A 14,338-nucleotide genomic window follows, 5' to 3' on the forward strand; every position below is an offset into this window, starting at 1 on the left:
CCCCCTAATACTGAGCCTCTGCAGCACCCTCCTTCCCCACCTGCACCGACACCCCCAAACTACCTCTTTCGTGCCTTGCCACTTGCTGTTTAACCCTGGCCCATCACAGTGACAGGAGGATGTGTCCCTAACAGACTGCCCTGGAAGTGTGAGGCTGCAACACTGGCCTGGGAAAAGTGATCCGGGGCCAGGGAGAGCTGGTGTTAACCCTCCATTGCACCTGGCCCTCTCTCCTAGACCTGGGTGCTTTCCCTGCAGAGGCAGCCGAGGGCCTGCTATGAATAACAGGAAGGGAAACACTCCGGCCACTGCATGAAGCTAAAAGGCTTCCGGGCTCAGCAAAGTGAAACTAGCTTGCAGCTTCTGTTCTCATCTGGGGAGGGGCCATGGCTGCCTGGGATTTTGCAGGGAGCTTCCAGGAAGAAGCAACTTGCTCAGTGTGCCTGGACTATTTTACAGATCCAGTGACTATTGACTGTGGGCACAACTTTTGCCGCACCTGCATCAGTGAGTGCTGGGGAGGCTCGGAGCCAAACTTCTGTTGCCCCCAGTGCAGGGAAACACACCAACAGCAAAACCTCCGGCCCAACAGGCAACTGGGGAACATGGTCAAGCTGGTGAAACGACTGAGGCTGCAGGTGGGGAAAGAGCCCAAGGGGCAGCGTGTGTGTGAGAAGCACCAGGAGTCTCTGAAGCTCTTCTGCAAGGAAGACGAAGCCCTGATCTGCGTGGTGTGTGATAGATCCAGGGAGCACCGAGCTCACACTGTGGTTCCCCTGGAGGAGGCTGCCCAGGACTACAAGGTAGGGAAGGGCTGTCCCCAAGCCTGGGAACACATACCTAGCTTCTCTGCCATCACATGGCCCCCACGTGTTTGATCAGCTCCGGGATGGAGCCAGGACCTGCCTGATAATCAGTTGTAGGCATGATCCTGGGAGTGAAAGAGCAAGGGGGGGTGAACACGACACAGGGCAGGCCTAGGCTCTGACTTGGGATTGATTGTCCAGGGTGCTGGGGTCGTGCTCTCCCACCAGCTTGGACATGTTGGAAATGCTCACGCAGCCTCCATCTGAGCAGAGAGGATTTTATCGCTGTGAACAAGCGAAATCAGGAGCTAGAGCCATTTTCTGTGTTTGCAGGAGCAAATCCTAAGCCGCCTGGAGCATCTGAGGGAGAAGAGAGAAAAGCTGCAGGGCTTGAAGTTTGCATGGGAGCAGGAGAGTGAAAGGTTCCTGGTAGGTGCCTGGCACTGGGCTGTCGGCACTGGCAGCAGATTTCAGTGCTGCTCAGTGGAGTTGGGAGGGAGGAAAAGATTTTCTGGGGCTCTGCCAGTGGCTCAGGCAGGGCGGTTGGCTGAGGGAAGGCTCTTCAGTCATGGCTGAGTCAGGGCAGTGCGGTGCTCTCAGGGCCTTCCCCTGCTAACCCCTGCCTTGCAGGAGAGAGCTCAAGCAGCTTGGAACTGTGAGAAACTCTTCTCTCAGCCAGGCAAGGGGTCACCCCCAGAAACCCCCCAAGATGGACCTTGTGGGGCTGGAAGGAGGTGCTCCACATAGCCTGGAAAAGGATTGGACCCCCATCTCATTCCCTTGTCCCTGCCCTGCCCTCTTACATGTCTCTCTGCCCATCCCAGAGGCAGACGGAGCTGGAGAGGCAGTGGGTGATGTTTGAGTGCGAGGGCCTGCGCCAGCTCCTGGCTGAACACGAGAGCCTTTTGCTGGCCCGGCTGGGAGAGCTGGATGAGGAGATTGTGATGAGGAGGGAGGAAAATGTTGCCCGCCTGTGCGAGGAGACTGCCCGCCTGAGGGCCCTGATTGCAGAGCTGGAGGGGAAGTGTCAGCAGTCAGCGCATGAGCTCCTGCAGGTGAGACCACGTCAGCTGTGCCCAGTGCCCAGGTGAGAAGATGATGGTTTTGAGTCCCTGGGAACTCACAAGGCGACCCAGTGCAGAGGGTGCAGCCTGGGGTGTCTGCAGGGTCAAGGGCCAAAGCTGCAGAGACGGGTTGGAGCAGCTGGGGAGGCAGTGGGGCAGGGTGAAAGGCTGCACCAGCCCCAGGGCCGGGTGGAGGGGGTGCCCCATCCCTGCAGAACAACAGGTGTGAAAGGGTCTCTGCTCCCCTTGGTGCGAGAATTGCCTGGGCTGGGCCGTGGCACTGACTTTCTGTTTTCTCTCTTGTTCCCTTCCAGGATGTCAGAAGCGCTGTGAACAGGTACATCTAGGCTCTGTCTGGCCCTGTGAGCCACATTGGCCAAGGCCAGGGTGCAGCTTTAGCCCTAGCACCTGATAGTGGGACAGTCACCCCTCTGGATCCAGCCTCCTCCATCCCCAGGATCCTGGGGCTGCTGCTGTTACCCTGCGACCCAGCCCTGGTGGCTAGGCTGGTTGGGTAATTATTAATGGAGCTCAGGGCCTCCCACCCTGGGGGTCTGGCAGAGACCTGTAGTAGCTGAAAGTCTGCCTGTTTGAGGGGCTCAGGGGTTTGTGGGGAGAGAGCTGGATGCCTCAGCACAGGCTGTGGTAATACAGTGTCCATAGTCTTGTTTCTGAGTGAGCTTTTGCTTTATGAATCACGGGAATGTGAAAACAGGGTACAGGCTCTGCAGAGACTGCTGACACTGTCATTCTAAAACTTGTGACTTGATGGTGTCAGGTCTGGGGGCCACAATGGGGAGTCGTGCCCAGGGTGTTAAGCCTGGTGTTTCTGACAGAAAAAAAATTCAACTGTTCTAAAATAGCAAACAGCTGATTATAGTTTCATCTTTAGTGATTTTTTATGTTTTAGGAATTAGTAAATTGACTTCTCCAATAAAGTGCACACACTATAGTTTCAATAGGTGCAAGGGAACTTGCACAATAGCTCAGCTCTTAGCAAATGAAAATAGCTTTGCTTATAAATTCACCTATGCTACAGTCTAAACCATACCAAAGGCTTCATACCAGGACCTTACACCCATGGCTGGGAACCAGCTGTTTATACAGGCACCAACTGGCTCATGAGACTGTGTCTCTGTCTTGTGGGTCCAGCACTTGCCTATTCCCTTTGTGACCTCAGGGATGGGGAAACTTCTGGTTGATGAATGAAAGAAATAATTGCACCTGTTTCTTTGCAGGGGCGAGGAGGTGACATCTCTGCATCCAGCCCCTGAATTCCTGGAGCTGGAGAAGAGAAGCTGGGATTTCCCTAGTGAGAACAAGCTCCAGGAGGCTCTGACAGGATTTCTGGGTAAGGGGTTCCCCCGTATCTTTCTCTCTGAGTGTATCAGGGAAGAGTGAGGGAAAAGGGACGGGGAGAAGCTGCGGAGCTGCAACTGCAGATGGAGGTGGTGCTGGTGGATTAGGTGTTACTGGAGCCTGCATGTTCATGTTCCAAGGGGATCAGAGCTGGACTCAGCTCCCTTTGCCCAGTTCCAGAGGGGTCCAGATCCAGAGAAAGCCCTTGGAGGAATCCCAGCTCTCCAGGGCTGCACAGGCAGAGAATGAAGCGGAGCATATGATTTATGATTTTGAGTACACATACCTTTGCTACTTCCCATGTGGGTCCTGGCCACCTCAGCATAGGCATGAGACTCTCAGCTGCACTTGCGATCAGTTGTCCTGGTTTTTCTCCCTCTGGGGTTTGCTGACCAGTGCTCAGATCCTGGCACTTAGAGCTGGCATTCTGGACCCAGTGATCCCAGCCTCAATGGCCGTGCACAGGGAGGGAGCTGGGAGCTCACTTCCTAGAGTCTGTGAATAAATGCTGGTGAATAAATCCCAGCCCTGGACCACTGACAGAAACAGCTGCCAGCAGGGGCCTGGGGAGGGCTGAGATGAATTCCATGAACATCCCCAGTGAGTCCTCACAGGGACGGTGTAGCCAGATGGTGGAGCTCCAGGAAAGCTGTTTCATGGGGAAAGGACCACTTCCAATGCAGCCCTCACTGTCTGAGTGCAGGAGCTCAGAGTGACAGTGACCCACCTTGCAGCAGCACCAGCCAGCTGTCACGGGGAGAGTGGCTTCCAGAGCAGAGGGACAGGTGTGAGAGACACTATCACAGACAAGTTCAGGGCCAGATCTTCAGTGTCCTGGCTTCCACCTTGTCTGACTGACAGCAACTGAGCCCCTGTGCCTCTGGAAGCTCATGCATTAGTCCCCCTCCCCATTGGCTCCTAAGGGAAATGACAGCATTTGGATGAGCCTTGGGACTCCTACCAGTGCTAAGATGAAATCTAGACCCTGATGGGATCTAATTTCCTGCTTTCTCTCTTTCCCTGCAGAGCGGCTCACTCTGGACAGAGGTGAGAGTCGTGATGAAATCCAGGGGAGGGAGCAACCACTGATGGGCCTGTGTTCCTCTGTATGGACCAGCTGCAGGCTGGGTGGTGTGAAGTGGTCTGCAGAGGAGAGACAGCAGCAGGGAAATGTGTGACAAGGGCATGGGTCAGAACAGACAAGGGGGAGTGGGGGCCCTTCCTATCCTTGTCTCTGAGACAGTGCAGACCTAGGCCTGTGGGAGGAGGCCCACAGGCAGGCCTGGCTACAGCTGCCTCTGGATGCTTAGATGTGTGTGTTGCTGAGATGACAACAGCCTGAGACTCAAATAGACCAAAGGGGGCACTGCTGAGAAGGGACAGCTGGGTACTGAGACCCCAAACATCAGGGCACGGAGAAGTGATGGCTTCACAGTGATACTGATTCTCCCTTGGTGCCCCTGGATGTGACACCAGCAGTTCCCCACTCAGGCAGGATTCCAGCCCCCTCCTTTGGGTGAGGCTGATGAGGCAGGATTCATGCTGCTGAAGGGACCCTCCCTTTGTGAATCCCTGAGTTGTGGGTGTTTAGTTCTCATCTGATTGCTGCAGAGATCTGGGGCCAAAGGTTGCAGCCCTCACTTCTCCCTCGCCCCCAGCTCCTGGGCAGACCCAGGCATTTGGCAGGGTGGGAAGGCAGGGTTTGCCCCAGGGTCTCTGCACTGGGTACCACTGCAGTGATTGCTGTGTGAAGTCTCACCTCTCTCTCTGCTGGCTAATTCCAGGATACAGAAGAGCCCGAGCACATGCAAGTGAGTGACCTTGACCCCTCCGTGTCAGTGACCCCAGATTGCTCCCCTTGGGGAGTTGCACTTCCTTTATCTGCTTCTGTCACTGTCCCAGTGCCCCAAATTTGGGCTTTGTCCCTCTGACCAGCCAGAGTCACTGTGTCCCTGCTGCCTTCTCCCCTTGCTGCCAGTGCACTCTGTGCCTATTGGGCCCTAGGCAGGGCTGGACTCTGTGAGATCCTGGGCCCAGGAGTGAGCTGGGATCCGTATCCCTTCTCTTCAGTACAGTCTTGAGCCATAGACAGCCAGATCATTTGCCTTCACACTGACCAAGGATTGGCAGTTTCAGGGCTCCAATTTAAGCAATGATGTCCTGAGAACCAGGCAACGAGCCTTAACGATGGCAAAGATCTAAGAATGGGCTGTTCCCTCATGGATTAGCCAGCATGTGTACATCGGCCTGCACCTGGCAGTCACGTAGATGTGAGAGGGACTTGGCAAATGGCTGAGACCACTAACATAATCTGAACATATCCATACATCACTCATGCGCACCTTACACGGTTTCATAGAATCGTAGAAAATGAGGGTTGAAGGGACCTTAGGAGGTCATTGAGTCCACCCCCCTGCTCAAAGCAGGACCAGCCCCAACTAGATCACCTGAGTCAAGGCTTTGTCTAGCCGGGTCTTGAAAACCTCCAAGAATGGAGGTTCCACCACCTCTCTGGATAACTCTGGGCAACCTCTCTGGGTAACGCTGTACCAGATACAAGGAAATCACCAGCTGCCTTTCATCAGCCCCCAGCAAAATGCCTCTGAGCAGACCCTACCATGCAACCCCTCCTGGGCTGGGCCTCCCATCCTGAGGGACAACCTGACTGCTCCAGGCTGGCTAGACCAAGGGCCCCATCACTCACTGATGCTGGCACCATGCTCGCTGCCAGAGCTCACAGGCACTGACCCAGCCTCAGTCTGCTCCCTGGCACTGACCCGGCCCTGCTCATGGGGACGCTGCTGCTCTGAGCTGCACTCATGGGTATTGTCTGTGCGAGGGCTTGTGTGGCACAGTTGGGGCTGGTCTTTCCTCTGGCACTGGGATGATCTGTGTGTGGGACAAATGGTGAGAGTTTGTCAGCAGCAGTCTTCTCAGAGACACATGTCCTGTACAGAGATTGGCAAGGGCCTGGCCGCAAAGCACCATGGACTGGTGCTTTCCTTTCAGCGCAGCTCCTCCAGCCCCGTTGGTCAATGCAGCTGCCCCAGTGCAAATCCCTGGAGCAGGTGCATTACATGGGTGTGAACTGGCACTTACCCCTGTGCAGCTGCTCCCAGAGGGAGGAGGCAGTCAGCAAGGACTGGACCCTAGACTCATTATCAACAGGCCCAGCTTCCCCAGTGTCTAGTTCCACTCCCCAAGGCCCCCTGCCTTCTCCTCTCCACCAGCTGAGCCCAGACATGGCTGTCCCCAGAGCTGGGTGAGGAGGAGAGTTGTGCTATGCTCATAGGGCTGGTGGGTATGGCAGGTCCCAGCTGCACCCCCAGAGCAGCCCAACCTGGGCTTGGGAGAGGCAGGGATACAAATTGCTTTTAGTCCTGACTTCAGAGCAGAGATCCCCTGGGTCCAGCCCTATCCTGTCATCTTCCCCTCCCCACAATCCTCTTCTTCCCTCCCGGAGGGCTTGTCTTCATCCTCCCCTCTTGCCCCCACCCCTCGCAGCACCTCTTAGCTCCTCCCCCCACTAGGGCCTGACCTGCTGCCACCTCTTACCCCCTGGCACTTGCCCCTCTCCTTACCCCCCATGGGTCCAACACCCAGCCCTCATTCCCCCATGCCTCTGCCCCAGGGAAGGAACAGGATGGGTGGGAATGTCCCACTCTGCTCCTGGTGTCTTTTCTGGTTTTCCCCATTTTCCCTCTGGGCACCTGTGATTTCAAAGCTGGGAGCTGATTCCTGGGGATGTAGGCAAATTTCCATCTGATTGCAGGGACCAGCCCTGATCCTGTGACTCTCTCTCCCCAGTGGATGTGACTCTGGACCCAGACACGGCTCATCCCTACCTCATCCTGTCTGAAGATCGGAAAAGTGTGAGAGAAGGAGGCACACGACAGGATGTACCTGACAACCCTGAGAGATTTGATACTTATGTAAATGTCCTTGGCTCCGAGAGGTTCAAGGGTGGCAGACACTACTGGGAGGTGGAGGTGGGAGACAAGAGGCGCTGGGGTCTGGGGGTGTGTAGGGAGTCTGTGCACAGGAAGGGGGACATCATATGCAAACCTGGCAATGGATACTGGACCCTGTGGCTGCGAGACAGGGGATACAAAGCCAGCGCCTCTTGCAGAATTCCCCTCTCTGTGCGTGTGAGGCCCATGCAGGTGGGGGTTTTCCTGGACTACGAGGCAGGTAAGGTTTCATTTTATAATGTGACTGACAAGTCCCATCTCTTCACCTTCAATGACACCTTCTCTGGGACCCTGTGCCCTTATTTCAGTCCTTGTCTCAATGATGGGGGCACAAATGCAGGTCCCTTGACCATCTGCCCGGTCTCACCCAGCGCTGGCCCTGACACACACAGCATGGGCCATCCCTTCCCAGCTCTGGCCCAGCTCTCAGCCCCCTTTTTGCCCCCAGGGGTGGGGCAGGGACCTGCAGAGGAGCAGGGCAAAGCCGTGGCTCTCCCTTGATGCCAGCTCCCCCATATCTCTCTGGCTCATGGCTGGGGCAGTTTGGCCATTGCTGTGTTTGGGTTTTGTATAAGCAGCTTTAACAGCCAGCACCACAGGTTGCTGGGAACAACCCAAGATAAAAGTCCCTTTACACCCCAATGCCTGCACTGTCCTGGGCCAGAGACTGCCTATATGACCCCATTGCAGTCTCTGTGCCACTGCCTGTCACTGCAGGGTCTATGGGACCTCCTGATGGCCAGGGACAGGAAGGGCCTCATTTGCAGCCAGCCGCTGCCCCAGAGAGCTGGGTGGGGGACAGAAAGACAGAGCTCCACATCTCTGTCTCCATGATGATACACTGCCAGACTGTTTTTTGCCCCCACAGGGCTCTGGTCAGCATTACCCACATGTCATTACAAAGGGATTATAGGTTATGTTGATTCTTGTTTCCTTTTTCATGTAAGAGTTGTGTAGGTAGTGGCTGAAGCTCTGCAGATTGCTATGTTTGCCAGCTATGGAAGGTACATGGGGCAGATCGGAGATCTTGCTAGCTGGGTGGGCAGGTGGCAGCAGGTCTCTCTAATAGAAGGCTATCTGTTATTGTTACTCTCAGTAAATGTGTCTGGACCTCAGCTCTCTGACATTTGATAAAGCTATGAACTAACCAACTGCTTGTAGGTTAATCACAATTTTCCTGGGTTTATTCTTTACTCATGACTACTTGAAAAAACAGCTCCTGCCTGTCAGATGAGCTGCTCTGGTTTGTTGTCACTGGACATGCAGGTCACATAATATTTTTTATGGTCCCTGACTGCTCATAAGACATTATTATGAGGAGGGTTGGGCCAGGCTGCCTGCAAGCACAGGGCTGAGGTTACCTTTGCTTGAGTATTGTCACCTGTTGGGTCCAAGTCCCTCCAGGGCAGAAACCTGGAGCCTTGAGCCCACGCTTTTAGCCTTACCAGCATAGCACCTATCTCAACCCACCACCCTCTCGGTGCTCCCAGAAGCTGGATTTGTCCTGCTTAAAGACTCAACAGGGCCCAAGACTTCATCCACTTCCTGGCTGCTGTTACCTGACGCTCCACTCCTTCCTATATAAGCTCAGTTCTCTCGCCGCCTATAAGTGGTGGCCTCTTGTAAATTAGTGGGCTTAAGGCCCATGCAAAAATGGTTTCAAATAGGCCTATATGAATTCAGGGAGACAAACAAACTATGCATCCTATGCAGGGAGCGTGGTGAGTGAGAGTCCTCCAGGAAAGCTATAAGCCTCCCTTGATTACAGGGAGGCTACTAGATGCATACCAATTGCTTGCTCAGGACAAGAAATGAAAAACCAAGGTTGGGAGTGAAAGTCATAGGTGGATAATGAGGCTTGTGAGGGGGAACACCAAGCAGAGAGCAGCAGCCAGCACCCTTTGCTCCTTGAACCTGTGGATGCTCTCCAGTGAAACTGCCTGGAGACGTGTGTGGAGGAGCGATAGGAAAGCAGCTGCTCAACTTCCCTCTGGCCAGAGCCTCCTTCCTGGTCTGGTGAATGGCGAATTTGGCCAGTTTCAGGAGGAGGTTGACCTGGAGGTCCTGGGACTTTGTGGGACCTTGGATGGGGAGTGCATAAAATAAGAGGCATGTGGAGAAGTGCAGCCAGAAGCTCAAGAGGACGTTCCTGAGGAAGTGCCAGAGAGGCTGAACCCTGGCACACTTGTAGGTGTGCACAAGGGTCTCCCTCTGTCCACAGAAGGGACAGGTGTTGGGGAGTTGGTGTACCATGCCAGATATGTGCCTGTGCAGACGGCTCTGTAGAAGTCACCAACCTATTGTATTTTACGTGACTTCAAGATGAGATTTCCCCCCCATTTAAGATGGGTGGAGAGGGGTGTGGGGGGGGGGGGGGTGAGGAGTGGGGAGGAGACAGCTGCTGCAGCTCTGACTCCAGCCCTGACTTGGTCTTGGATTTGGAGCTGCTGCTGCTACTCCTCTTCCTCCCTCCTCAGAGGTATGCCTAATTTGGTACTGTGCTGCCTGACTACCAGGTCTGCAAAGGGCCCTCTGCAGGGAATGATGATTGAGGGAGATGAATAGGAAGTGTCTGGGCAACAGGGCTCTTCCTGAGCTTAGACTTCCCCTCTGGTAACTGGCTGCTTCCTGAACCCTTGGGGCCCTGACTCAGCTTGCTTGTAGACTTCACTCTGTTTGGTCTCCTGGGTCCCTGACTCAGCTTGTCCACAAACTCACTTTCTATCTCTGACTCCGGTTTATACCCCTATCTAGTAATCTTGAGCCCTGATTGGCTTCTAGGCCTGGCCACCCATGTCCCAGCACTGATACATGGGGCCTCTGTGTTACAGTGTCCCCGGGATGCATTCACGTGAGAGGGAGACACAGCTGGATTTGGTGCCACTTACACTCATAATGGTGTGTGTTTATAGAGGTGGATTTGTGGTATTATACTCTGGGCAGGTGCTGGGGACAAAAACAGCCCCAGTTTGAGCCCCTACATGGACCATCCAGAGTAGGTCTGCTCTACCCAGTGCTGTGCCCCACAGAGATACCCCAGGAAAATCCCAATGCAGCAACTCCAAGCTCAGAGCATCCTGGCCAGGTCAGTGTGGTGCCTGCCTGGGAGCAAAGGAGATTGTTCCAGCAGAGCATCACATTAGCACAGGTGCATCATTTTCAGGGCTGAACTAACTCATATAGATGTCACTTGGGGGGTCTCTGGCTGGCATGACTGTGCCCTGTAGATGTGCCCTCAGGGACCTCGCTTGGTGTTCCTGATGGTCAAGGCTCCCTGACTGGCCAGCAAAGTGTTCAGGCAGAGCTTCTCTGGGGGGAACAGGACACAGAAAACACCTAGGATGGGGACACAGAACGCACCTGGGAAACCACATCAATGCTACACATGAGAGTCCTGCCTCTAGGGTGCCTGGGCAAGAGCCACTATCCCTGCCCTCTTCCCAGGGCTGTGAGTGATGAAGACACAATCAGCCACCTCACTCCCATCCTCTCTCACCCCAGCCAAGGGTGTCCAGGGCTAGCAAATCTGAAATCTGGGCAGGGCCATCTTTCCTCCAAACTGGGGGATGTGCTACTCTAGGGATTGACCTCCTCTCCCAGCTGAGGGGACCCAACTGCAGGCTAGGTACTCCCACATGGGAATCCCTGAGCAAGGCTACTGCTCCCTGCACTTCACTTCACACAGTCCCAGTCTGCTCACTGCCTGGCAGCAGCCTCATCTCAGTGCCTCTCACTACTGCCTCCAACCACCCCTGACTATGCACAGTCCCAGGGGTGTGAGGGGAATATGGCTTTTGCTCACCTGCAGCTTTCTCCATGGAGGCTACTGGCCCAGTTACTGCCCTGCAGCTGGGCCCTGGCTCTGCCTGTGTTGCCAGGGCCTTGCTGTAGGTATTTCTCTCCATTCTGCTTTTGCACTGGGGCAGGGGCTGGGGATGGTGGGGGTACATGACATAAGCAGCACCTTCCCCCAGTCGGCTGAGCACAAAAGAAGCACTGAAGAGGCTGGTCAGCAACTCTTGCCAGCTTGTTTGGGGTGCCTGTGTCTTACTTTGAAGACAACTGTGGCTCAGCTGAGGGTGGTAGCATCCTACCTGGGCTATGAATGGGCATATAGTCATCACACAGACCAGACACAAGCATGGAAGAGGACTCAGAGCTGAGGCCCCAGCTGACCTTGTCCCTGCCCAGTCTTTGCTCTAGTTGGCATTGACCTGGCTGCCAGCCATACTGCTGTCCAGGGTACTGGGGACCGCAGGAAGGCAGGGCAGGACTGGAGTTTTCTCCTCCTGGTGCCAGTCCCCCTGAGTCTCTCTGGTTCAGACTGGGACAGCCCAGCCATCACTGCATTTGGGTCCTGTGTTGGCAGTGCTACTAGCCAGTGCCACAGGCTGGTCAAAAGCAGCCTGAAATCAAAGCCTTTTTATATCCTGATGCTTTTGCTGTCCTGGGCCAAAGTGTATCGGGTGGGAGGTGGGCAGGCTTCTGTCCTATGCCTGTGCAACCCATCGCAGTCTTTGTGCCAGCACGCATCACTGCAGGGTCTATGAGCTGCTCATGGGTAGGGGCAGGAGGGCTTTAATCTGGAGCTGGCCAGATCCTGCCCCAGAAAGTAAGTGGGGGAAATAAACAGCTCCACATCCCTGCTCCTGTGATGCAGCATGACCAGAGTGACACAGACTCAGCATCACCCAGAATTTAGTGGGGAAGGGGACCAGCTGTGTCTGTGCAGCAGGGAAGGGGGCTAGGCAATTTCAGAAGTGTTGTCAGGGCCCCTAATTGTGTTATCCAATTCTTAAAACAGCATCAGGACCAGGAACCCTATTAGTGAGATGAGACCAGTGGATGTGTCTACACATTAAGGCACAGTAGTTACTGTGCATTTAATTTAGTGCTCACTTACAGAAGTACTAGCTAAATGCACAGTAACTAGAGTTACTGTGCACTGTGGATAGTGCTGGTAAATGCCTTTTTGGTGATGCTACTGCACAGCAGCCTAATAATACTGCACAATAGTGTATTAGCACTGCCTGTGCTGTGATGCGCTACTGTGCAGTGTTATTAGGCTACTGTCCATTAAGTGTTTCATGTAGATACACCCAGTGTGTACTAGGAAATGCCCTGAGGAAGTCTGCCATTGTGGAAGATGAAATAGCTACAGGAGGCAGGAGTGAGAGGAGTGGCTGTGGCTCATGTCCTGCTTGCCCAAATATCATTATGTTATGTTATTTATTTTTTAATTTTATGTCTCAGACTAAATCAACCAAATCAGTTCCAAATTTTGTTGACTGAACAGAACTTAATTGTTCAAGTCTGTGTTGTGCTACCACTGGCCAGTATCTTCCCTCCCAGACTCTTCATCCTGGGGCTTCAGATACTCTCAAATCCATGGCAGGCATCCTACATGCAAGCCAAAAGCATGGAGGCCACTGCCTTGGAGTTGAAATGCCCTCTAGTCTCACTTGCCCATAGCCAAAAGACTGAAGGAACAAGCTAGGGGGAAAGCCTGAAATCAATCCCTCATCTCCATAAATTGTGTAACCAAGATCCTCACATTGGGAGGCTATGGTGGACTCACAGGGGTGCCTGCCTGCAGTGCAAAGGACAGATCAACGGATCGACAACTCTCCACCCTCAACTACACCAAGTCATTCAAGACCAGGAAGAAGGGGAACTCCCCTGCCAGGTACAGTAAAACCATGTGGGCCAACAGCATCATTGTGGTATCTCCCCTGCCAGGTACTTTATATTAAAAAATGTCTATCTATCTATCTATCTATCTATCTATCTATCTATCTATCTATCTATCTATCTATCTTGTGAATACTGTGGTTCACTTGACAGTCCAAAACACACCTTTACAATTATACCATTCTTATTCCTGTTACAAAAACTGCACCACACACCTGCACACCTGTGTTCCTGCATGACTGTCACCATCACAATTTAACCATCACAATTACATAAAGGACTACCTCAGTGCCCCACCCCACCCTTCCTCCTTCCCTTCCCAACTCCCCCCCCCTGTTTCCCCAGTGCTTTCACTTATTGTATTTGTGGTCATATCCATCATCATCGTTGTCCTCCTCCTCATCATTGTTGCTATCTTTGGAGGGCTCACCTCTGAATAGTCTATGCCACTCCTCTCTCTTCCATATGATGCCCACCATTCTTGCCTATTGTCTTGAACCATCTTCCTGTAGTACCAGTACATCTCACTCACATTTACACCCCTTTAAATGTGCTTTCCCCATAGCTACTCTTAAATTTAGCCTCATTGGGTTTGGGAATATAGATGTCCTTTCAACAATGGGAACAGCATGAAAGAGACCTCATGTGCATGGTTATCAGTGGAAAAGTCATTGCTGGGAATTTATCATGGGTGTCAAATCTCTGTCCATGTAATGTGTCTTCCTTGATGTTTATTTCAATGAAGCACCATTCAAATACAGTTAATATTTCATCATTAATTTCACTACGACGGAAGGTAGAAATCTTGACATTATAATGATTATAACTGATTTTTGTGGGACTCTCCAAAAGCTCTCTTCAGGGCTCTATTTGAAGGAAGCTTGGGTGATCCCCTGGGGTTGGTATGATGGGAGAAGGGCAAACAGCTCAAAGCAGAGCCTCTCCCCTGCCCCCAGAAGTTGGGAGAGGGGAGGAGTAGGTTGCTTTGCTGGGAGAGATGGTGTAAAGGAGGCATATGGGTAGTTGGGAGGACTCAGGTGGGTACAGTGTCTGGAAAGCCCAGGCATCTTGTTGGAGAGATTGTTACACTTAATTTTAACTGTGTTTGGGATGGAGATTAGTAATACAGTGAGAGCATTCCATTCACAACTCGATTATTAGGATACCCAATAGAAAAGACCTATTGAGATTAATAAAGACAAAGCTTACATAGCCTCAGCTTGAGGTAGAAAGCAAGTCTGCTAGCCAGGCCTCTCTGTTCCCTTGGGGACTTGAGCTTTGGAGAAGTCCAGATTTTGAAGTCCAAAAGTAGATGTCCCAAAATGTAAAAGTCCAAATTTCCCTCCAGCCTATGCCCAATATTTATAAATGGCTGGTCCCAATATTTTAATGAATGATCTTTGATTAGTTTTATTTAAATGTCTTTGTCTCACTGAAACTTTTAGAA

At 53.0% G+C, this 14,338-nt stretch overlaps 1 protein-coding gene across 2 annotated transcripts; it reads left to right on the forward strand.

The window, feature by feature from the left end:
* The first annotated feature begins 240 nt into the window (after positions 1-240).
* LOC102571741 (E3 ubiquitin-protein ligase TRIM11) lies at positions 241-8,366 on the forward strand. Of its 2 annotated transcripts, XM_014599981.3 has the most exons (8): positions 241-803; positions 1,140-1,235; positions 1,631-1,861; positions 2,185-2,207; positions 3,109-3,221; positions 4,256-4,276; positions 5,014-5,040; positions 7,037-8,366. In XM_014599981.3, exons 1-8 carry the CDS (start codon positions 387-389, stop codon positions 7,699-7,701), a joined length of 1,593 nt encoding a protein of 530 aa, XP_014455467.1. In that variant the 5' UTR covers positions 241-386; the 3' UTR covers positions 7,702-8,366. The 2 variants fall into 2 exon arrangements, with proteins under 2 accessions (XP_014455467.1, XP_014455468.1); XM_014599982.3 differs by lacking the exon at positions 5,014-5,040 and having other exon boundaries at positions 242-803.
* The last annotated feature ends 5,972 nt before the right edge of the window (positions 8,367-14,338 follow it).

This window comes from Alligator mississippiensis, chromosome 11 (genome assembly GCF_030867095.1).
Source record: "Alligator mississippiensis isolate rAllMis1 chromosome 11, rAllMis1, whole genome shotgun sequence".
NCBI lineage: Eukaryota > Metazoa > Chordata > Crocodylia > Alligatoridae > Alligator > Alligator mississippiensis.